The sequence below is a fragment of the Brachycentrus maculatus genome, unplaced genomic scaffold, assembly GCF_059751285.1.
Source record: "Brachycentrus maculatus isolate JH-2025_06_01 unplaced genomic scaffold, ASM5975128v1 h1tg000180l, whole genome shotgun sequence".
NCBI classification, from domain to species: Eukaryota; Metazoa; Arthropoda; class Insecta; order Trichoptera; family Brachycentridae; genus Brachycentrus; species Brachycentrus maculatus.
Window position 1 is genome coordinate 1,221,422 of NW_028280931.1, and position 21,079 is coordinate 1,242,500.

At 34.1% G+C, this 21,079-nt stretch overlaps 1 protein-coding gene across 13 annotated transcripts in view; it reads left to right on the forward strand.

Annotated features, from left to right (window-relative positions):
• The window catches only part of tay (tay bridge kinase), a 340,896-nt gene that overhangs the window by 126,779 nt on the left and 193,038 nt on the right, over positions 1-21,079 (forward strand). For all 13 annotated transcript variants that reach the window (XM_088262457.1, XM_088262460.1, XM_088262462.1 and 10 more), the window contains exons 3-5: positions 16,148-16,267; positions 17,788-17,823; positions 18,689-18,715. In XM_088262457.1, coding sequence (XP_088118583.1) covers positions 16,148-16,267; positions 17,788-17,823; positions 18,689-18,715 — 183 coding nt within the window. The remainder of the gene's footprint in view (positions 1-16,147; positions 16,268-17,787; positions 17,824-18,688; positions 18,716-21,079) is intronic.

The window sequence follows — 21,079 nt, forward strand, 5'->3', positions numbered from 1 at the left end:
GATGGAATCAGGAAGAAGAAGATATATTTAAGATTGAAAATGCCTTCATTCGTTTGTAATCCAGTGTTTACTTCTGTGGTTTATCCTAAATATTTATTTTTATTTTTCAACCCACTGAGTTTTTTTATGCTTTGGATTGAATGCACCGTTCATAATAACTTTACAATAAGCGATTAAATTTTGTATTTTATATTATATGTTTTTAAAAACATTAAGCTCCAATTATTGTATGCATGTCCTCACGCCAATGTGTGGAACTCCAATTTTAATAATTCATTTTGTTCATTCGTTTGCGGTTATTACTACAACACAGTAATAATCATCTAATAAAATGGATAAATATTGATTGAGTTGACATTCGTGTATGTAATTAATTTCCAGCGGGTTTATGTCATAATTACAATAATTAATATCTAATAGCGCGTTATTCAAATTAAACTGGTTTAATTTGCACAAATCATAGTTACGGTTCCATTACGTGTTATAATATTTAATTGATACTTGAATTATTCCACACCGCTCGCTATGTTTACGATATCATAACAGCCAGCTTTTGTGGAGGAAATGGCTCTTGAATGCACTTTGTGTACCGTTTTAACTGCATTCGCACACCTGTTCTTAAATTATAACATAGACCATGAGTTTGCTAATTTACTCGAGTATTTTTTATTTTATTATAATTTCATTTTACTGTGCTTTAATAGCGTACGTGAAAATCCATTCACACTTCATATTCAAAGTCCTTTCATTAATAATGCAAGTGTCTCATTAATTGAGTCGACAGTAACTTTGTATTTATATCTATCAATTTATAATTTACTTGGTAAATACCACTATTTATTCAAATCTATTGTGACGCATGTTTCGATGCATTCCGCATTATTTTTTCAAACACCTTTTGTGAAGCTCAGCCTTAATTTTAGAGTTGTGTCCTTGGGACGTTGAAGAACTTTGAAAGCCGTCATCCTTCAACATCCCAAGGACACAACTCTAATATGTATTTAGACTTAGCTTTACATGCGGTATTTGAAAATTATGCGGAATGCCTCGAAACATTTGTTACAATAGATTTTCAAGAAATAATAGTATTTACCAAGTAAATTTTAATGTAAATATACAAGAGTTATTAATGTTTTTTATTGATAAAATTTCAGTTTTAATTACGGTCCCTCAAATTCTATAGAGTGTTTTTTTTTGTAAATTAACATGTAATATTGTGATAAAATAAAATTAAATATATCTCACGTTAAAAGTTTCATTTTATTTTATTATTTGATTAAAACCAATATTTTTAACTTTTCCACTTTTTTTATTTGACCAGCGTCCGGGTTTCGTCGTTACCGACATCATCAGTCTGATGCAATTAAAAATGCAATTCCATCACGAAGTGTCAGTGGATAATATAAATCTGTTTCATTTTATGTTGTTGTCGTCTATGTTGCCACAACACATTGGTTAAAATGTTAGCACCATATAATTTCTCACATTACATAATCATGCATTGAATTCGCATTACCATTTATAAAGTGTATGATTCAATTTTGCATTGACGACTATAATCGTTTCTAAACAATGGTGTGACATGTTAACGTCTTCGGATAATGAATACTTAGAAAATAATAACTGGTTACAGCTTTGTAAACAAACCGGATTACAATCCCTTCCTCTCGCTGCTTTGATTAGTATGTTTATTGTAATTTGCGATGTCACGAACATCTCTACTACGGCTAATGTATTAATCGCTTTATTTCTCTCGACAATTCTCAAAACCAAAGCGGAATTTATATTCATCCATTTTCGTGATAAAATTTCCATTTAGAAAATCGTATTCGGGCGAAATGCTGATAGATATCTGTATTAAAAACGTACGTCAATTCGAAAGGTTTCAAAATTATTCGATGAATATGCCGTTGCTACCCGTTATACGTTGATTCGGCTTAATTGGTTTCCAATGGATATTTCATAAAGCTTTCTTTTCACTTTATTAATGCTACATCAGCATATTTCACTGAAAACGTTTTAACATTGCTAAAGTTTTAACCATTTCGAATTTAAAATATGTAAAATATTATTTTTTTAATATAAAAATAAGAAAGGTGTTTTGATATGGTTTGGACATGTGGAAAGAAATGTGTGAGGAAAGAATGGTAAAACAAATTTATGAGGCGAACGTTGTTCGTAAAAGAAGCAAAAGAAAACCGAGGAAAATTTGGGACAATCAAGTATTTTGTAATACTTCAGCAGTCAGGTCAGGAGTCGAAATAATCAGCGAGTATGTATGAGGAGGAGATGCATGAATGTGGAAAAGGTGAATAATGTTTGCAAATAAGTTTTATTATTTTTTGTGTAACTTTCTTATTTGTGTTTCAGTCTTGTCAACCTTAATCCCATGTCCCAAAATGAGAAATGGAAATTACTCTTCGGGAATATTATATAAGTGACTTACATATGTATGTTATACGTTTTGAAATAAATAAATTAAAGACAATAAATAAATTAAGTCTGGTATGGCGTTCTATTCTTTCTGCCTGCCCCTTCGGAGAAGCAGCGTGATGGTTAGTAAATTAGTTAGTTAATATGTTAACGCTTTTTTAAATCAAATTTTTAAGGCATTCCACTGAATTCTCTCTAAGGTCAGTCGCTCAAAATTTTCCATCAGAATTAGAAATTATTTTTTAAATTGGTATTTAGCGGGTATAATAATCCCTCGACTTGATCCATTAAAAGTATTTCAAGTGACAATCTCTCGTTTAATGACTTTATATTATCCCCTTTCCTCAGTTGGCGAGAGCCGCTCGCCCATCGTCTTCCCGAGTAGGTCTTGGAAGTTGCTCTCCGAGAGAGACCATAAATCACGCCGCGGCAATCTCGTCCCCGCCCCATTCAATTATTCGGTTCGCCGACGAATAAAATATATTAACTCGACGGCGATCCCGGCTAAACTTTTTGACGTTGTTTAATGTTTCTGTCGACGCTAATTGTGGCGACCCGGCCGCGAGTGGCGCGCGGCGCCGCCGTCCATTACCGATGTAAATAATACAAATGGAGCAGCCTCTCGATGGTATTGTTTCATCCGTCAAAGGGTGCACTTCCGAGCTGTGTGAATGTGGAAATTCCTTGTATACCTTATTCTAATTCACTTTCTACAATAATAATAATAATCATGGATAATTTATATAGCTCCGTTTTCGTAAAATACTACCTCAAGGGCGCTAATACAGATATAGATTATGATATGAAAATGTTAATGAAAAAATATTTTTAAAAAACGTCATCAATCGGCTGAGTCTGAAGGGAGGAAAGTGGAGCCGCCGTATTATTGCGCAGTTATTAACTATCTACTTGTGTTATCTTCTATCAGAACAAAGTTATTTTATATTTTCGCTCTTCATTACATAAATCACTTTAACAATACAATATTAATATCTTGTCCGCCTCCGTGGTGTAATTTTATGTATTTATGTAAACAAATTACACACATAAGTCACATGAGTAATTTCCATTACTCATTTAAAGACATGGGATTAAGGTTAACAAAACTGAAATCTAAATAAGTAACAAATAAGAAAAGATAAGACAAAATGTAAAATATAAAGCAATAAAAGGTACAGTAAATAGGCAAATAAAAAACATAAGGTAAGAAGCACGTTTAAAGGAAAAAAGAGAAAATATTAGTAATCACTAACTCAAATATCTTTCCATGAAGTATTTTTTCAGTTTATTCATTTTGGATACCTGACTAGGTTCTATTTTATATATGTCGGGCAGCTGGTTAATTTCGGTATTCATGGTTAGCGTGTTTATTAACCATGCTGGAGGTCTCGGGTTCGATTCCCAGGGGAGGGGTGAAAATAAATGTGCCTGATTTTACACTCTTATATTTATTATATATTACCCTGGACTGGTCCATGAAGGGCAGGAGTGCCTACATGTGAGTAACGATCAAGATAACACTGCGTCAATACGAAGCAGTGCCCTATGTAACATTGGGTGCGGATAAGAGTTAGAATAATATTATGTACTATATCACCAACTTCCCAACTGTTGGCATTATAATCTGCCATACTTCCAAACGTATCTAAAATCGTACCCAAATATTGAAAGTTCGGAGGCCATTGTATATATGTACTTATACAGGTTTCAAGAATTAATACAATATGGATATTCAATAATGGGCAGAATGGTGAACGTTACACAAGTTTATAAATAGATTGCTTAAACCAGACAAAAACCAGGTCGTAAGCCCTGGGATGCTCAGACTTCCATCTTCTTTCATATAAGAAGGAACGATAGATAGACACTTAATAATAAGTAATAACTTTACTCCAATCTAAATATAATACCGAATAATTAGACAAGGTAAACAATTAATTGTACTGAATTCTTCAGAACAAATTGAAATTAAATAAAAAAATTGCAAAGTATTTTTGTCCATTTATTGTTATATTTTATTTCATTAGAAGAAACTAGATGGTTTCGATAAAAATACTTATTATTTTACGCAAACGTCAAAATGTGTTGTGTGTGACATGACGTATAGTATGTGAGATTTGTAATGGGTGGGTGAATACGGTCTCTAGGGCAGTAAATAATTCACGCCGTTCGCGGGCGGATAATGTCCTGCCATCCTACCCCCATTGATTGCGGGTCAATTAGCCCACCATAATTTATTTACTATCAGTAAGTGAGCAATCAGTATTTGTAAATTTGTAAAGTATGAATAGTGTTAAGTTTAATTGGTAGAGAAAATACCCCGGCTAGTGAACATATCCCGTTTTCAATATTTGTTAAATGATAATTTCTTTAATAAAATAAATAACGTCTTTTCTTCAACACCATTAAATCTATCAAAAAAACTCTCATTTGGTACGTTTATAGAAACTTGATGAGTTTCGACCACTTGATGTTTTCATATAATGGAAATCCCCTTTAAACTCTTTTTGTCTTTATGACATAATTTTAAACAATTTAAAAGATTTATAATTTATGTTTTAGTTCGCAAATATCACTATTTCTTTAAATCTACTGTGACACTTGTGTTGATAAATTACGTATCATTTTAAAACACCGTACGGGGTTTTAAAATATTGAAGTATATTGTGGTGTGAAAATATTATGGTATTTACCAAGTAAAACTTAAATTAAAAATGCATAGATATTACCGCAAATTGACTGCCAAATCAATTGATGAAAATAAAAATAAATGAAATAAATATAGAATTTTCATCATGAAGTAATATTATAGTTAGACCAGGGGCCAAGAACGGATATATCAATTTTTAATTAGATTCCTCTTAGAAGAAAAAAATGGGTTATAAACAGTAATGGAGAACGAATTAATTTCGGTTCATAAAACTGTTTACTTGTTATCCATTTTTTTACTCTGTATCTTCAACCGAGTGTAAGAAGTAATCTATGAAGAGCAGTAGTTGTATTTACCCGTAGTTGTATTTCTTTGTCTCCCCCATATATTCCGAGCAATTACTGACCAGACTTCCCTTATTCTATTTGATTCCAACATCCCCCTAACATGAACACATTTGGTTCATTCGACCGTCTTAATCAGTCAGTCAGGCTAAATTTTACAAATGGTAAAATCATCACGTATCCCAGACGTAAAACTGTCAGTGGACAAATTGAACATTTTGACATGACGTCGCTCAATATTATGTTTTTAAATAAGTACCAACCAAACATATTTGTTGCATATCAATAATGGTTTAGGTTTTATGTCGTTACGGTTTTATTTGTATTGGAATATCACAGAATCTGGGTTTTTCCTGCCGAAATGATTTCCTCAAATGCTCGCCGGAATTTCGTCTTGTAAAATACATATTTGACAGGGGCGCCTCTCAGAGGTTCCTTATCATCCCACATAACTGAAAAACCGTCGTCAATATTCTGAAATGTCTATTCAAAGGCTATTGCTTTTTTTCGTTTGCGTATAAATGTAGTATTTTACATAATGTCGGCTAAACGTACACTTTGGTTACACACATGTCGGAAAATACATACGCAACGGTTTTTGTAAATGTCACAGAATAAAGGATGCGGTCGTATTCCTTTCAGCGTGCTTGTGTGACTGTAACAAAACACGGATTACCTACCCCACGAAGCGCATGGATATTTTTCCGCGGGCAACATCTTTGTGTATTCTTCTGTGTGCGCTTCGGAGTCATAACATTTTCCCTCCGTTTTCCGGACGCTTTCCATTATACTCCCGCTCGGGGCTAGGGTGTGATTGATGTATTTTCCTTGCAACTGTGCTAGGCCGCCCGCTCTTTATTCGTGTACTCGCCGGGTGTATTTGTGTTTAAGGTAAAACGCCATTTCCGATGTGCTGAGTGCTGAAAGCGCGGGAAATGAGAGACAAGTTGAATTATCCCCCATCCTGAAACGAGGGATGAATGCTACCATGTTTTTAACACTATTCTAATATTTCATGTCCCTCTCATAATTTTGCCGTTTTGAGCCGTGTTCATTTCGTCTTTAATTATGCAATACGTAAAAATGAAGCACAGTTTTTAATATAATTTTTTTGTACCACAGTAAATGTTCTCGCCATATCGTTTTATGACTTTTTCTTCTCTTTTTGTATTTGTTACAGTATTCACTATGCCAATTTAATTAACGTTTTTTTTTAATTTCCTTATCCATAACAACGACAAAAAATACACGCTGTAAGGGGGTACACCGAGTACAAAAGACGACCGGAGGATAGAGACGGGTGGATATTAACCATGAAAGAAGCAAACCAAATCATCACAGAGATTGTAATCTACGGAGAGAAAAAATCGAATTTGAAGAATGACCTAATTCTTACTCTAATAAATTATTATCTAAAATAAAAGTATTTTTGATACGATTAAACTTGTCGTTGGATCGTTGCCAAAAGTTCTCGAACTTAATAGTTGGAGGGCTCTTTTATCTGTTTATTTAGCTTGTCTCGTTTATCATTAGCGAGACATTTACGATAGGAAGTTAATTAGCATTCCGACATAATATTATGATCTCTTTATTCGCATTCGTCACGAAATCACGAGACAAACTTGCCGTCATAAATGTTTCTACACCCTGTCAAATGTTATCCGTTCCCGGGCATTATGCTGAAACTATTATTCCGGCGGCGAACAACCCTCTTCAAACAAACATACTTTACGGAGCTTGTTTTCACTAAGAAGCTAAGTTAGACCCGGCGCAACTCCAGATGCTTACAATTCTATTAAGCCTCTACTTGGCACGTATTGTGCTTGTAAATTGAGATAGTTTAATTAGGTCTGAGTGAGGAACGTCTGAACATGTATAATTAAACATCATTCTCTGAACGTTGAAGGAGTCTTTTCTCGTGTTTATATTAATGCCTGACCTTTTGTACAATATAGAAAATCTCATTTGTATACATTGAAACACACATTTGGTATTTTATATTCCTGGTCAACGTGATTAAATGTTTTTGTTGAATATCATGTTTCTTAGCTGTTTTCTAACGAAATGATTTGAAAACAACGGATAATTTTTGTTGTTGATATTGATATTGAGACTGTTGTTATTTGGTATTTTTTATTCATATTACGAAATGAGGGTTTAATTTCGATTTGACCAGAAAAAAACATATCTATCAATTTGTAAAACCAAATAAATTCAGTGATATTGTCGAAAAGGATCAACGAATGATTTTGCGGTTCTGACGCATCTCCTTCTTCCACAACTGAATTAATATAGGCTATCAATTCAAAATACGTCGACTGCGAGTAAGAAAACGAGTTTCCTCCAAATGATGAAAAAAAAACCTAAATAAATGTTATTTTGTTTTTAATTAATGCGTTGATTTTTCAAATAATTATGAACGTAGACTAAGCTTAACCATTTTAAAATGTTAACGATCCTACAATAATTTACATAACCCCAACTACGATACCGTAAGATTGTCATTGTTATGTGTCACCAAACTACAGGAACTTCGTTTTTATTGAATACGCTATACGAGTATTAAAATTGGCTATAAAATGTAGAATCACTCGCATAATAAGCTTTTTATTTATTTTTAATAATACATTTTCAGTGAAATTCCTTATATTATTTCCAACGACGCAATATAACTCTTGTAGCAAACAGTTAACCCATCTAGATGCTGTTTCTGCTACATGTGATGGGGGCTTTAGTTCGGCCGTAAGTGGTAAACCTTTAGTAGAGATTAAGATGAAGACAAATGGACTTAGCCCGCCATCAGATTGTTTGTGCCGGAACTCCTTAGCAAGTGGGGAACCTCAATCAGAAAAGGGTCTCGGAGTTGATAAACCTTTGGTCACCCTCATGACCCGTCACTTCTCGTTTATCTCTTTCATTATTTTGTCCAAAATAATTTTGTCGAGTTGAGCACTCGATCCCTGACTTAAATGTGTCTGGTTTAATCAATTTACTAATTGAACGTTGAATTCTGTACTACTGTAATAAATTATTGCTAAGATTGAACACCATTTTGCACATACAAAATCATGGTATATTATAGATAATATACACATTAATATGTATGTATTTTTATGTAAATTATTTCAAATAAAGCGACACTTTTTCACCCCAATTATTATATTTGCCAAATGACAACGTGGCTGCTTATTTTATTGAGCTACCATAATATGTGTCGTTTACAATTCTTCTAGCATCGTAACTGAAAAAAAATCTGACCATTTAAACAGCCATTATGAAGACTTCATAATATCCTAAGAAGGAGAGTTTTTTAAGGATTATTTTGTCATTCTTCAAACCCTTTTCCGCATCCGTTGGAGCATAGGGGACGGCATCATGTACTCAGTGGTATCTTGACAGTTAACACACGAAGGAAAGGGGATCAGCTCTCCGCTTCAGGTACCATTTCAGGGTAGTATTGAATATTAGAGTTAAAAATCACTAATATTTATTTGACTCACCCCCCTTACTAAACGAACCCGGGACCTCCAGTACGGTAGGACCTCCAGCCGAACGTGCTGACCATTACACTACGAAGGCGGACAAATCATCATAAGTTTATCTTATTCAATGATTATTTGTCTGAGAGTCAGTATGAATTAATTATAAGATCATCAGTAATTTACCAATTCTCAGCATGCTTCATTCGAGCGTATCTTTAATCCTACTGGTCGGCAATAATCGCCCCATCGCCGGCAAAAGGCCCTTCCGCTTCCGCCTCCCCCAACTTCCGAGGCGTGTATTGTTATCTCCTGCACTGTACACAAATCGATTCCGGCCTATTGCGGCGATCACGCACCCGCCGCTCGTCACTTTAATTTGGTTAATGCACGCGAAACTGTAGACGCCACATCGACTTCTATTAACACATTGACCGAGGCGTTTTTCCACGTGTGCCAGATATTTATTGAATTTTAATTATTTTTTCGTGCTGTATTCCGTGGTTGTATCGCAGACTTTAGGTCAGAGGTCAAGGGTTCGATTCCCAGATTGCCTCTCGACTGTAACGACTGGCTCTCAGCGCAGCCGGACCCTTCATGAATTATATTATTGAAAATAAGGCCTTAACCGCCTGATAAACTGAAATGAAGTTATTTCGCGCGTAAAAGATTGCGTTTGGTGTAATGTAATGTAAATGTAACTTGCACAACCTTTACTTTACTTCACGGTTGTATGCGCTGCGTTTCACTTAGTTTTTCCTGAACGACGACAGATAATATTAATTACGCGACTAAACGCGTACGTGTGAAGGTAGCTATCGAGTTAAATCGAACTGTTGGTCCCCAGTCCGATATTATGCTTGTCCCGAATCGTGTTCGGGTTGTCGCGCGCTGTAGGTCACTCGCCATGTTCGACAAGCGCCGCTACCAGGTGTCGAACACGATATTCACTGCTGTTAAATTTATATGCATTGCCCACACTGATACGCTGACTTTTCGGTTTACTTGTTAACCGAACAGCACATCAGTCGTTACGTGACGTGTTCTTGTATTCGTGCCTAGAGATGGTGATATATTTTTCGTTGCATAATGCAATTTAGAGTTTATTGTGTTGGTAAACGTTTTAACCTGTCTGGGAGTGATTTTCTGCGGAAAAAAATCGAGAGAGAGTGATTTTTTGCTATTTTTTTTACTTTTATAATTTTATATCATTATCGATGCTATAAGCAACATATTTTCTTGAATAACAAAAAATATTTACACCAGTTAACATGATTTATATTTAAATTATAGATGTTTCGATAATTTTGATATAAATCATGTCATAAATCATGTTTTGTATCGGCCGTACATGTACGGCCGTACTTCCGGATAGGTTTACATATTGATTTATATATTAATACTTTGTTTTATTAATCGGTTTGGTTAAAAAAAATTGGTACAATATATTTTTAATAATCAATTATGTTTTAAGATGGCATAATTAATGTATACTCATAATTCAGAAGAAATTATGACGAACTTATCCTCTTAAATACGTAACTCATTTTTATAGCACATACATTTATTTCACTTCCAGATTAGAGTGTCCTCGTATGTAGGTGTACTATTCTCCGTAGGTTATTAAAATGTGACCTTTAACATCATAAACTTTAACTTACTCGTAAAACTTCGTCAATAAACTTCAATTTTATTATCTAAATCTGAATATTATTTCTTATTTAAAGTAATTTTAGTGAATATAAAAAAATATATACATATGAAATGTGGTGAAATGGATTTTTTCCAAACACACTTTGTTTTATATAAAGATTTTATTGGTGTCTTAACGCAGTTATTTTATTTAATAAAAATAGAAATAGATATGGTTGATTTTTTTTCTCTTTCCCAATATTTAATCACAGCGAATATTAAACAAATAATGTTATTTTTTGACATCTCATCAAAGATGAAGATGAATATAGAAGTCTGGGCATTTACGGGGCTGACGACCGTCATAGGCTGTTTTAAGTGATCACTTTACACTTGCTTTTAGTGTTTACTTCTTTGATGAGATGTCAAAAATAATAGAAAATAACTCCTGTAATTGGAGATGATCCAGATTTGGACACACTCAAAATGTTGTAAACAAATAATGAGCTGTATAAATTATCAAAAATTATTATTGTTGTTCTCAAGTCTTAGGATGCGAAAGTAAACATAACCGAGTATGTTTAATTTCATATTCATTATATACATATATTAATAATTTCATAAATGTATATTAACATTCAATAATTGGTTTATCTACTCAGTTATATTAATTTCATTAACTTTCCCTTTTAAAATAATCCCATTAGCATAAGGTGTGATTACATGATACGTGTCAGTCCCGGGTTCAATTTGCTAAATAACGTCAGTATTTCATTGCGATTCCATATTCATTAGTTCATTTGTATACGGCTGACGGCTCCCGCGAGTGTAGCACGAGAAGTTTCCTACTAATCGTCTTCAAACTGATGAAATATTCACCGAGCAGTTCAATTCGAGCGGCCGCCTTGTATCGTATAATACCGTATATCACTTTGATATGTTGTGAACCACTGGTAAATAATTTACTAACTGTATTTAAACAACGCAGTTATTACATTATACTAATGTTTCATAATTTTGTAGGCAGAAATGTGCGATTCATTTTTTATTATTTATTGATTCGGCATTAACTTTGTGGAATGACATGCTGATTATGTTTTAAAATTAAACACTTAAACTGTTTAAATTTTAATATCAATTTTTAATTTTTACCAGAAGATGAAAACATCTGTATGTTTTCGAAACTAGTTGTATATATATAAATAAAACTCATTATGTGGTATATTCAAGTGTTTATTTTTAAAAAAATAATTATAATTTTTTTTATGGAACTGATCAAACGATAAACGAATCACTTTTTTTTTAAGTACCTACATAAACTCAGTCAGCCTTGTTTACGTACTACCCCAACGATCTAATTAAATTATTTGATGATTTCTACGCATTCCACGTCTAAAGTAAATATGATTAAGCAATTTGGATATTACTAAGTGGTTCTCACATTGCCGCAAGTCCTTTACGAGGGGATCTTCCGACATTTTGGTTTATTACATTAATTTACTTTATGTTCACACAAGCTTATTATGATTTACTCGCTTTTGTTCAAGTTTAAAGGATTCAACGGTCGTCTTGCTTTCATTATTGTCACTCCTAATTAAAGTGGGGTTTAATCTTTGTTATGTATGCATCATCCGAACATTAAATGAATCATATTATTTATTTGGGTTGATTTACGAACAATCATTTTCAAATAATAAATGTTAACAAAAATCCATCATTCTGTAAAATTTCAAATGCTCTTATTCGCTTTCTCATCAATCTTCTCCAGAAATATTTTCTCTTACGTTAAATGACGTATGTGTGGAGTTGAAAGGAGCACGAATTGTTTTGAGCATGAAGTCGGACGCCGCAGAATTAGCATTTGTATTATCTGAGTAACCATTCACCCTGTGTCAGATAGTAAAATGCCGTTGCCGGGATATCTGCAAGGCACCCCCCTAGTCCCGAATACCGTAATCTCATTAACGGTCCGGATTGTCGGACTAATCACATCTCTCAGTACTAACTTTGGATCGTGAAAGGAGCCCTTCAGGACAGAAATGCTGCCATTCCGTAATTGAAAGGGACGTTCTATTTTCTCCCTAAAGCTCGACGTCCTTGTATGACAATCGTGCCGGTTTACATAGAGTCTTTAAATTCTAAGTATCCACAATTAGGGTGTGGGATTTGGGTTTTAATGAAGTCTTTCTTGTCCGCTGACAACGGACTTGATACAATTATGTATTAAATCCGACAAAGTGGTTTGTATAATTGGCTTTAAGGTTACCCCACTTTGTTATCTCATCTTCAGTGTAAACTTTCCCCATCATTTCTGTAGATTTATGGAATAATTCAATTAAATATTATCTCTTAATGTTGATGGTCTTAATTAGTACTCGAGCGGGATTATGCATTATGACACCATTGGATATATTCCAGAATTTATATTGGCGGAGTAAAAGTGTTCATTTTATTTTATCGTGTTCGAATTGAATTAAAGTTATCGGTTTCAATTTAGTTGGCCTAATGATTTGGCGGTAGCGATAGTTGGCAATGCGCACCTTGTTTGCGGTAGTAATTTCATTTTCTTTGAGTCAAACAATTATCGGCTCCGGGCGGTTTCCCCCTGCCGGCTTCTGAGTTAAGCTAAATCGGATTTCTAGAGTTTAATCCGTGTCAAAATTGGATGCTATCTCCTTAACACAATTATTGGATAAAGTTGATCAATTATTTTGTTTGACTTGTTATTATATTTGCCCCGCACATGAAGTTATTCTTACCGATATATTTATTTTATTTCGATTTCACAAAGTGTATATTTTATTTTAAATATGCATGGTTTAAATAGCATTAAAAGTTGTTATTCTTCATTTCTATCGTCAGTTTTGAGTCAGATGTGACTAATTGATAATAAAATAACTCAAGCTTTTGAGGAACTTTTTCTGCGATAGCTTTTGTTGTGAGAAAACCACAGAAATCTCATTGGTAAAAGCCCGACTATTGATGTGTCAACAGGCCTTCCGTTCCACTGAATGAGATTTTAGCGCTTTGTGCCCCTTAGCTAATATCATCCTCACTATACTATTCATGTTTCTTGTGATGAATCCGTATAAATTATCATGGATTTAATATCGCGTACGCTCTTCCAGATTCTTGCACTGCGCCTCCACCTGCATTCGTTGTAATTTTAAAACAGATTTTGTAGACAAAAAATCGAAAAGTAATTTAGCTATTTATTTTTGAGGTTACTCATAATATTTCGCCTTGAAAGGCCACGCTAAAGAAGCATCAAAACGTGTTTCCAACAAAGTATTATGTAAAGGCCAAAATCATAAAGAAAGACACGGTGTATAAATATGAAGGAAACAATAAGACGCTTTGTGAATCTGATACCGGGCAGGCGCACGGATCACGAGACCATAAATTAAAAGAATGAAAATACTTTTGACATTAATTTTAAGCTATTCTCGAAGTACTTTTATTTTTAAAGAAACAATCGCGTATTATTAGATAGGTACTGAACCTTTGATATTGATATAGCCAACAAAAATAATTGGGTCTCGGATATAAGACATTTCTTAGTGGAACTGCATTATAACACTCTCCTTATCATTTATCGTTCTCTTTTGTACTTAAGACTTAAGTTTACATTTGAACTGATGATGGAATGATTATTCCGAAACCGGTAATCATTAATTGTTTTTTTTTAAAAGTGGTATTACGCAAACTGAACGATGGATGATAAGGAGGGTGTTATATTACCATTCCACAAAGTTAACAATGCTTTTAATATACAACGTATGAACTGTATATAACTTGAACTTGTATATAATAAAACAATGATTGGGTTTCGCAAACGACAAAACCCGGTCACTGGTCAAATAAAATAAAAGTGAAAAAAAACTATAAAGTTGTTTTACACTATGGTATATACCATATTGTATTTAATCACATTGGGCACTATTCACAATCAATATTCCGCTTCACTCGTGCAGTTTCACGATCACCGACGGGAGTCAGATGCGCCCAGTAGTGATAACGGAACCCACTCACCCACCAGTACTGAGGGTACGGCAGTGTGACGGCGCCGCCTCGGATTAATTTCATTAGGCGGCGGAGCTATTAGCGACATCCCCGACCAAGCATATTCAGGGCGACGCCGAAGAGGGGTAGTTGGCGATGATTGCCGTTTAAATTGTCCTCGACCCTCGATAATCTACCGCAGCAAATGAAAAAATGACATATACTTCGTGTCTTGTAAATATTTATTCATATAAAATTGGCTTCTATTCATGTTAAGTTATATTTTTAGCTTGTAATTATATTTCAGGTCTTGTGTCTTGTAAATATTTATTCATATAAAATTGGCTTCTATTCATGTTAAGTTATATTTTTAGCTTGTAATTATATTTCAGGTCTTGTGTCTTGTAAATATTTATTCATATAAAATTGGCTTCTATTCATGTTAAGTTATATTTTTAGCTTGTAATTATATTTCAGGTATATTGTAATAATAATTCAGGTATAACTTGTATATATTTTTTTTGACATCTCAATATAGATGAAGAAGAATATGGATGTCTGGGCTTTTACGGGTCTTACGACCGTCATAGGCTGGTTTAAGTGATCACTTTACACGCGTGTAACATTCACCAATTCTACCCATGATTGACAGCTACACTTCTCAAATTATTGGAAGTTATATGTGATTCAATTTTAAACCATTATATTTCAATCACTAAAATTTTCACTAAAGACATCTATTGATGAGATGAAGAAGCTTTTTTTATTGAGCAGAAACTCTTTTTTATGTGAGGTCCGAATCCTCAGGATTATAATCACATACATGAGGAATCCAGATTGAGATTACAGAAAAATCTAGATTCATGAACAAGTATTTGGACACACTCAAAATGTTGTATATAACTTGTAGTTATGTTGCGTTAATGTTGTACGCAACCAAAAAATCATAATGTCGTCCATTTCTGCTCAAAGCATGCATTTTAACCCTTAAACCACAGGTTGGTAATAACTCAAACGCCGCAGTCTTCATATTTTCTGTCGACAACAGTTATTCGCAGTCTTCCATCGCGGGGTATTTTATACCCCTTTTTTAGTGTAGTACTTTCTCCTCTGTTAACCGCATTTCCACCCCCGGCCCTCCCCTTCCCCGAGCGTCGCTTTCCCGCTCTACTTCTTACTATAAAGAAAGTCACGGTCGCGTGATAATTCATTGCTTTCTCGGGTCGTTCTCTTTCCTTAAGTGTATTTTCTTCTCTCAATTCTTCTGCCAAAGTGCTCGGCGGAAACACATTGTGCCCCGTCGTTCGTGTAGTTTTTTCCCATTTTCGAATTGAAATTGACTGGATCCCTTCTGAACGGGTTGGCCCGGGAACATTATCCGGGGTAATGGAGGCAGTAATATTGTTGTTAGGGCTTATTGGAATGTAGGTGGATTTTGATACACTTTTTGTGTTATTTTAGGGTTATGTTCCCCGCGTAAGGATTATCTTTATGTTTTCGCGCATTCAGCGAAAGTGTTTTATTCGAGGCTGTCATTTTAGATGATGGCTATCGAACGATTCGCTGGTGATGTGTTTTGTCTCATTGTTGTCATTGTTTGTTCGCAGGGCGTTACGTTGACGCACGACGCGGGAACGTCGGACGACAGCGGGCGCGCTTCTGAAAGACTGACCGGTAGTTCAGTGGCCCCCAGAGATCCCGACAGCTCCAGGGACAGACTCAGTGACGTAAGTGTATCATGCGCCGCCTTGTTTATTACTTCTTACAAATTAGGACACACAAAATTCATACTTCTATTGTGTACCTAATATCTAAATTTAAATTTGTCGTTAGGTCGTATTTTTTATAGGTCCATATATCGCTCACTCCTTTCAACAACGTCATATATAAAAAATCGTCAATTTTCCGGTGTGCATGTTTTCGGAATGCCCAGAAAATGTACTATATCCTAGCAAAAGAGGCATATTTTTAACTTAATATTTACCCGCTACAGGGCAGAAAGTGTTGTTTTTGGATTTTGAATAAAGGGTATTGTTTAATTATTTTTTTAAATATACTATATATTTTTCAAATGGAGAAAAAACATTCAGGTTTTACCTAAAAAGATCTGTACAGTAAAAAGGTTCAAAAAGTGGCTTGGTATTTATTTTTAATACATTTCATTATATTTTTAAACTTTAAAAACAATATTCTGAAAAAATCAAGTTTTTTGATATATGACGTTGAAAGGAGTGAGCGATATATGTTTTGATACAGTTTTTGTTTATAAATGTGAATTAGTGATATCGATCAATGAATTTATCAGTGTTATAATTTTTATCCTTAAATGTGCTTTTGATGTTATATCCTTCTGTGTTGCATGATCATTTCGTATACTTTTAAATATACATGTTAGATTACTTATTTCAGTTGCCTCATTTCACTGTGCTTTTTTCCTTCCGAACTCTCAGTTGGTTTTGATAATAATACAACAAATCTAATCACGGTAGATGATTCAAACTGTACTCGGTTCAATGAATACGCTTGCAGTGTTGTCTTATAATAAAACAAAATATTTTCATTTAGGCCCTAGATTGACGAGCGATTTTTTCCTCTCTAAACAATCGCTTCTGGTTTATTCTGATTATATAATTGAAACATCTTTGAACGTTGTTCATAAACGAACGCTAAATTAAAATTCTTATGTAATAAAAAAGGAGTCACTTCAATGTAAGGTCTCTTGTGATCACATAATGTTATTTTATCCGGTTAAATATCGTATATCCCTCAGTGATACTGCTCTAGCGAGTGTTTTTGCCTAGAATTTTCACTCATGAATTACATGAAATTATAGTAACTTTAAACATAAAGAGTAAATCCACTCACAAGTAGGCATAGGCTATGAAACTTATAAAGTTGAAGCCTGAGTAAGGACATGATAAACGGTGTTGTAGCTAGATTTCAGAGTCACTTGGATGTTAGGTAAAAAAAAAAGTGATACTGCTTTGTGCCGTGAACGGTCGAGTTTCATTTGATTTTTCCAATCATTTAATGAATGAACTCGTATTATTATGATTCCGGCTTGTCACTCCTTTGTGCTCGCTAATCCGGCGGGAAACATTGTCGCCCTTCGATCGCGCAACCGACTGGCCGATGGAAAGTTCATTAGTCATTTCATTCCCGCTTTTATGTTTGGACGTAAGCCGTTTTTATTGTCGTGTTTAACTGTTACCTATATGTGTTTTGTTTTCTGTTTTTATGTCCGCAGGCGAGTAGCCGCTGTAGCTCCGGTAAAGGCTATATCGTAAGTATCATTTTTATACACGTTATGTTTTATTTATTTTCCTTCCCCCCTTTCTCTTGCATTATTTTATTACCGTACAATGTGATGTTTTTCATGAACGTGCGTATGTTTTTATGCCCTCAAAATGTTTTGTAAGATTTTTCTGCACGTGTGTTTTCTTTATTGTTTCCTTGTATCTGTCGGCACAAAAAGTTATTAGATTGTTTTTCCATAGGGTTACGTGATGTTCACGAAGGCAAGGGAAACTTTTTTTATTTAATCACCGGCCTACAAGATCCAATTATGTTGAACCTTTGGGTTTCATAACCTTTTAACAATTTATGCAATCAATTATTTTCATAAGCAATATGATTTATGATAAACTTATCAATAAAATAAAAAATTAAATTAAATTTGATACACACGATATAATGAGTCGGGTTGTGGTGCCGTGGTTAGTGCCGCGGACGTTGAATCAGAGGCTCTAGGTTCGATACCTTTCTCTGGCCAAACTATTCCTATTTTCAAACTCTAGCCGCCGAGTCTTACATGAAAATATTATTGAATTGAAATATTTGTGTATATCGTTAGAATACAAATTTATTTTTATAAATAAAAAAACATACAAAAATTATTCACGCTTAAAAGTATGTAATTATTTATGTAAATCGAAATTAGGTATTGAATTTTCCATTTTTGATAGTAGGTATTGTATATAAAAAAATATATATAAGATTTTTAAATGTAGTTACATTTGAACGATTGTTTTTTAATTAATTGTCCCTAAGAATTTTAAAAATGAATGTTGCACGTTTATCATTGAATCGATTTAATTGTGAAGCTTTAATAAATGTCAATTAACACGTATGTTTTGTTTTACTTGCAGTGTGATAGTGAAGACGATGACGATAAGGTAAGAGCATTTCCCTCATCTATTATTTTTCAATTTGATTGGTCGACTCGACGGTGCGACTAAAAATGTCCGGTGGCGGCGCCCTCAGCCGGTTGCCGGTAGCCGGCAGGAGACCAGTCCGGTCCCGAGTCGCGCGTCGGACGTCCGTTATCTGCCCAAACTGCCGAATTGTATTGTGTATTGTATCGTCCGTTTCCAGCCCTTTCGTAGACCGGCCGTATTTTACAGCCGACACAGGCCGTGTGATTGCTTATTTATATCGACGGTTTGAGCACCCGATATTTGCCCCCTTTCTGCCGTATTTAAATTTATACGACAGTATATTTGGAAGGCTCCAACTTTTACCGGTTTCTTTTTTATCGCCGTTTTTATGAACATCAATTTTCATTCAATATGGCCAACATAATTTTATCAGCAGTACCCTTTTTTTCGTTCGATTCCTTTAAAGAATGTATATATTCTCGGAGCTAACTTGACATTTTACCAAGTAAAGTTTATCGTTGAAACTTGGAGAATTATTTGCCAAACGAATACACTTTGATCATTGTAATCATTAATTTATTTAAAGGACAATTTAAACATCACCATTTTCTTGAAAAATCACCTCAATGGCGTTTACAATTTATAGTAATTTTTACAATTATTTTAGATTTGTTTACCGTTTTTGATTCCTTCAACCTAATATTATATAATAAATACTCAATCGCTTTTTGCTTCTAATTGACTATCGTTCAGGATAAAATATAACAAAAAAATGTATTATTTTTGTTGCCATATTTAGCGTTTTTTTTTAAACTTTTTAATCAAATTCAGGTAAAGTATTACTAAAACCTTCGTTTACCTCGGACCGGTTTTACTTTTTCGAACTTTTTTATTAAAAATATACTTCCCTTTTTTTACACTACAAACATTTATCCCGACTTTCCATTAAAATCCATTTTGATTTTTTTCTATCAATTATTTTATATTTCTAAAGCTATATATTACTTGAAGCTGTGTGGTTCTTGCATTAATCGATATGAGGATTTTTTTCTTTAAAATAAGTAAAAAAGTTAAGCTGTCTTGTTCTTCCACCTTCGTTTTCAATTGAAGTGCAATAAAATAAAGGATTTTAAATAAATATAAAAACAAAAAAACGATTACGGTCGGCAATAGTTCCATTAAGTTTTCAAAAATGTTAAAATTTAGAACTGCATATTTACTACTACGAAAAAAGTGGTGTATTTTCATGTTATTATTATTTGCAATTATGTTAATCTTTCAGATTATTAGTCGGGTAATAAAATAACGGCGGCGCGAAACTCAATTTATCTCACGTAAAAATCCGTGTAAAAAAGAGGCGAATGTAGAAATTGAGATTTATCGTACAATTAAAACTTGCTTTCAGGGTGAAAATTTACTTCGCACCTCATTAAAAAAATCCTCTCTTTCTTTCGGGGGTGGCGGTCCATCTTGCGTCTCGCTTCTCGCCCCCTCCCCCGTCCATACATAATTAGGCGGACCCCGACACACCCCCCACCCATCTTTTTTCTAAATGAACGTTCTCAAATTACCATTAGCGCGGGCCAAAAGTTTTTATGAAAGAATTATTACATCTTTTTGTTGGTGTTATTTTCTCTTCACTCGGTAATTTAATTTCAAATAATCTCCACGGGCGCGCCTCCTCTTTTTTCCCGATCGCTCTGTCCCTCTCTTATCCGTTTTGTCCTGTCTCCCCTCTCGCTCGCCCCGCAGCGCTTTGTAAAAGTTTTTATACGCTTTTAATGATACACCGATCCTCGCCATTTGTAGCCGTGTTGAAGATTTCATTTGCTCGGACATATTTAATTATATTGCTCTCGACGTTTTGCGATCTTTGTGTTCAATTATGTCATCTTGTTTTGCCGTTTAAAATATCTATGGAACTCCTTTTTTTATCTTCTTTTTTGTATTCTCTCGTGCATTGAGATGTGTGTGTGTTTTTATAAATCCGTGTTCAACTCGATAATTGTGCAAGGTAAATTGTATTTATTGAGTTTTATTATATACACATAAGAAAATTATGCGTGGCTTAGATTAGCATTATCGATAACATTAAGAAAGGTATGTCTAGATGGTTTGGATACGAAGAACGGATATTTATGAGGCGAGTGTGGTTAATAATAGAAGCAGGGGGAGACCGAGGAATACCAGTATTTCAAATACTTTAATGTGGTCAGGTCAGAAGTCGGAATATCGGAATTGGCGTGTATGTTTGTGGAAGAGACGAAGATTGTGTGCAAAGACATTATAATGTCGTTCTGTTCTCTCTGCCTATCCCTGCGGAGAAGCGGTGTGATATAGATATATATATATATATATATATATATATATATATATATATAT